Source organism: Poecilia mexicana, unplaced genomic scaffold, assembly GCF_051168715.1.
Source record: "Poecilia mexicana isolate PSO_F unplaced genomic scaffold, ASM5116871v1 scaffold_16, whole genome shotgun sequence".
In the NCBI taxonomy this organism is placed as follows: domain Eukaryota; kingdom Metazoa; phylum Chordata; class Actinopteri; order Cyprinodontiformes; family Poeciliidae; genus Poecilia; species Poecilia mexicana.
The window spans coordinates 3,282,501-3,286,093 of record NW_028263385.1 but is presented as its reverse complement, the minus strand read 5'-3'; the positions used below and the strand labels follow the sequence as shown (position 1 = coordinate 3,286,093).

The window sequence follows — 3,593 nt, the reverse complement described above, 5'->3', positions numbered from 1 at the left end:
ATGATGGTTTTTCTGAAGCAGCTCTGCCTCTACAGGAAGCTCCACCAGCAGCCATCTTTAAGCAGAACTCCCACAGAGGAGCACCGCCGATAGACCCACACACAGAAACACACACAGTGGATACTCAGTAGTTCGCCTCACCTGCTGCCTGCCTGCAGCTGCTGCATCAGAACCACCTTAGGCCCGGTTCAGCAGAACCTTCTGCTGTTGGGAATCCAAACAGGTTCTTCTGGAAATTCAGAAAATTTCAGCGCTCCTCTTCCTCATCTGAGGAAGGATGAAGCTCCTTCTGTCCGCCTGCAGCTGGACCAGAACCAGGACCAGGTTCTGGTTCCAACTGGTTTCAGCTTCCTGGGATGAGGAAGTGATGCGGTGGTGACTTCCTGTAAATCAGCTGGTCTGTCCAGGTCTACTTCCTGGAAATGATGTTCTGATCCAGTCAAAGTTCTCCTGGCTGAGGCCCGGTTCTGCGTTTGGAACCGGCCTGACCCGGGAGTCACTTCAGAACCCCGAGGTTCGAGCTGGCACATGAAGCAGGAGGAACAAACCGGGTCAGAAAAATCCTGATTCCTGAGGGTTTCATGTTGGTCTTCATTGTTCAAAAGTTCTGAAAAGTTCTGGCTGCTGGATCCATCCATCCTCTGGTCCTGCTGCTGTTCCTGGTTCTGCCCAGCAGGGGGAGCTCTTCCCCCCCATGGAGGTCAGGGCAGCTGCTGCTGCTGATCCGCCCTTCCGGAGTCACCGACTCCCTCTCCTCCCTCTTTCTCTCTCTCTCTGCCCTGCTCTCTTTCGCCTCCTCCCTTCGGTCAGTCCAGCAGCTTTTCCTCCTCTAGCGGCAGCTCCTCCATCTGTTGCCGTGTGCAGACCGTGCACGCTGCGGAGCCCCGGTGACTGACCGGTGAACTCACCTGAGAAAGACGGAAGTCTCCTGCAGGATCTTCTCTGGATACTTTGTCAGTTTTTCTGTTGATCAGGATGAAAAGAGTCGAGAGCAGCTCAGGTAGGAACAGGTGTTCAGCGCGTTGTGGAACCGGGCGGTACGGAGCCAAACAACACCCGCCTGAACCGAGGCAGGGAGGATTTCCTGCCTCAGCCCGGGAGCGTTCACAAGTTCATACGGGTTCAAATTGAACCGGTTCATGTTCATAGTTCCGTTGGGTCATTGGTTTTGTTGGGTCAATTCTGGGTTGACCCAACATCGTTGATCACAGTGTTTTGTTCTCTGCAGATTCTGATTGACCCAATCTGGACCAAGACCACCCACTACGGAGAGATGTTCTGGAGGAAGGAGGCCGGGACTCTTCTGATGGTTCTGCTGGTTCTGTTGGACCCATCCGCCGGGCGTGAGCCTCAGCGGCCTGGGTCGAGGCGGCGCCACGCCAGGGACCAGGAGAGACGGTGGCAGAATATCACGCTGGCAGTGATCCTCCCTCAGAACGCCCGGTACCCCTGGGCCTGGCCTCGGGTTGGACCCGCGGTGGAGCGGGCCGTCAGAACCATCAACTCTGACCCGACCCTGCTACCTGACCACCGCCTCAGCTACGTGTTCAACAGCAGCGAGGACAGCAATGGGATCTGCTCCGAGTCGGTGGCTTCGCTGGCGGCAGTGGACCTGAAGCTGGCTCACGACCCGTGGGCGTTCATCGGCCCCGGCTGCTCCTACGCCGCCGCGCCGGTCGGCCTGTTCACCGCCCACTGGGATGTCCCCATGATCACAGCCGGGGCCACGGCCGTGGCGTTCTACAACGGCGTCTACCCCTCCATCACCAACACGGGCCCCACCCACAAGAAGCTGGGCCGGTTCGGCCTGCAAGTCTGCCTGGAGTCCGAGTGGAGGGAACACGTGGCACTGGTGTTCAGCGACCACAAGTACGATGACCGGCCATGCTACTTCGCCATCGAAGGTCTGTACGAGGAGCTGAAGGCGTTCAACATCAGCACCCATCACAGTGTGTTCGAGGAGAAGGAGATCAACTACGCGCAGATCCTCGCCGACATCCAGAACAGCGGCCGCGGTGAGTCCCACTTCCTGTTCCCACCGCAGGTCCCATGACCTGAGCCACAGCCTGTCAGGTGGCTCCATAGAAGGAGGCTGACCCGGTTCTGCTGTGATCCTGGCCAGGTTCTGCTGTTTCCAGAAAACGGTTCTGTGTATTCCAGATCTGTTTCGAGAACCAACAGAACCTTTCCTGGGTTTTCCTTCATTCATCCGGTTCTGGAAGCAGAGCTGACGGAACTCTGCTCTGTTCTCTGATTCTCCCAGGAACAAGCCGGGTCGGGTCAGTTGCAGCTGCTTTTCAGAACTCAGAGATATGGTGAGGTCAAAGGTCGTCATTGAGCTCAACTTTTATTGTCCTACGGTTCCTGTTCCACACTGAACGGTGTGATGTTTACAGTCACAAACGAGACTGAGGCGGTTTGTGACTCAGTCTGGTCACAAACCGCATCAGTGACCAGACTGGTCACTGGTCTGTTGGACCCATCAGGTTCTGATGGGTCCAACAGACCCATCAGAACCTGATGGTTGCTGCACTGCGGCAGAACCGTTTTTTTGGGAATGTTTTGGCTACAGATCGCTGATGACCCTAAATACGCCATCAGAACCAGGTCCAACAGGAAGCCTGAGCCCGATCCAGTCCAACAGCACCAACAGAACCGCAGTAGGAGTGGCACGAGACAAGATCCTGCAATTTGGACCAGAACCAGAACAGATCCAGCTGGCCTTCAGGAGCAATGCTCTAATTAGTGACTTTTATTGTGAAGGTTTACAGGAAGTTATTTGGAAACACCTGAACCATCTCTGCTGACAACCATCAGCATCATTTTCACCTCTGACCCCACCCTCATGATGGAGCCTCATGAAGTTCTGCTCTGAATCTGAGCCAGAGTCGGTTCTGATCCAGGTTCTATTGGATCCATCATCCTGACCATAGGTGAACGGATCCGGACCCCAGAACCGCCGTGACTTCCTCTGAAGGATCCCAGGGAGCCAGGGGAGGCCTGGGTCTGAGGTGTGAGCTGGTTCTGGTCTGGTTCTGCATCCTGATCCGACCTGCCGTTGGCTCCATTAGCCCATCCCCCCCTGCTGCTGCGGCAGGAAATGCGATCCGGATCGATGCGTCTGCTGAGTGAAAACATTACAGCTGCAGAGAAGCAGAACCAGCAGGAAGCGGCTGGGTCGGCCCGGTTCCTGGAGAACCTGAGCCGTTCCTCTGGAAAGTTCTCCGGGTCCGCTTCAGGAACCAGCCAGAACATTGCAGTCTGGGTCGAACCAGGTTACAGATGATCAGGAACATTTTTATTTCTGTAAACCAAGACGCAAAAAATCATTTTCCCAGCAGAGTCCAGACGTTCCGACCCGAACGGCAATAATCAATAAAGATCTGAATCCTCGGTGGAGGCGCCGTCCACATGAAGCTCCTCCCACCGTCTGACAGAAACATTTCAGGATTAGAAACACAAATTCTCCAGAACACCAGGATCATCGGCAAGGCGTTTATTCCCAGCTCGAGGAAACGTTCTGGTTCAGGACCGAGTCATGAATGAGTCAATTCGCTCCAACTCTTCTTCTCTTCCTTGTTTTGGGCAAAATG

General features: G+C 55.2%; 1 protein-coding gene across 2 annotated transcripts in view; it reads left to right on the top strand.

The window, feature by feature from the left end:
* The first annotated feature begins 837 nt into the window (after window positions 1-837).
* Window positions 838-3,593, top strand: part of LOC106912820 (atrial natriuretic peptide receptor 1-like) — a 19,457-nt gene continuing 16,701 nt past the window's right edge. For both annotated transcript variants that reach the window (XM_088014252.1, XM_088014251.1), the window contains exons 1-2: window positions 838-1,000; window positions 1,229-2,015. In XM_088014252.1, coding sequence (XP_087870378.1) covers window positions 1,274-2,015 — 742 coding nt within the window. In that variant the 5' untranslated portion in view covers window positions 838-1,000; window positions 1,229-1,273. The remainder of the gene's footprint in view (window positions 1,001-1,228; window positions 2,016-3,593) is intronic.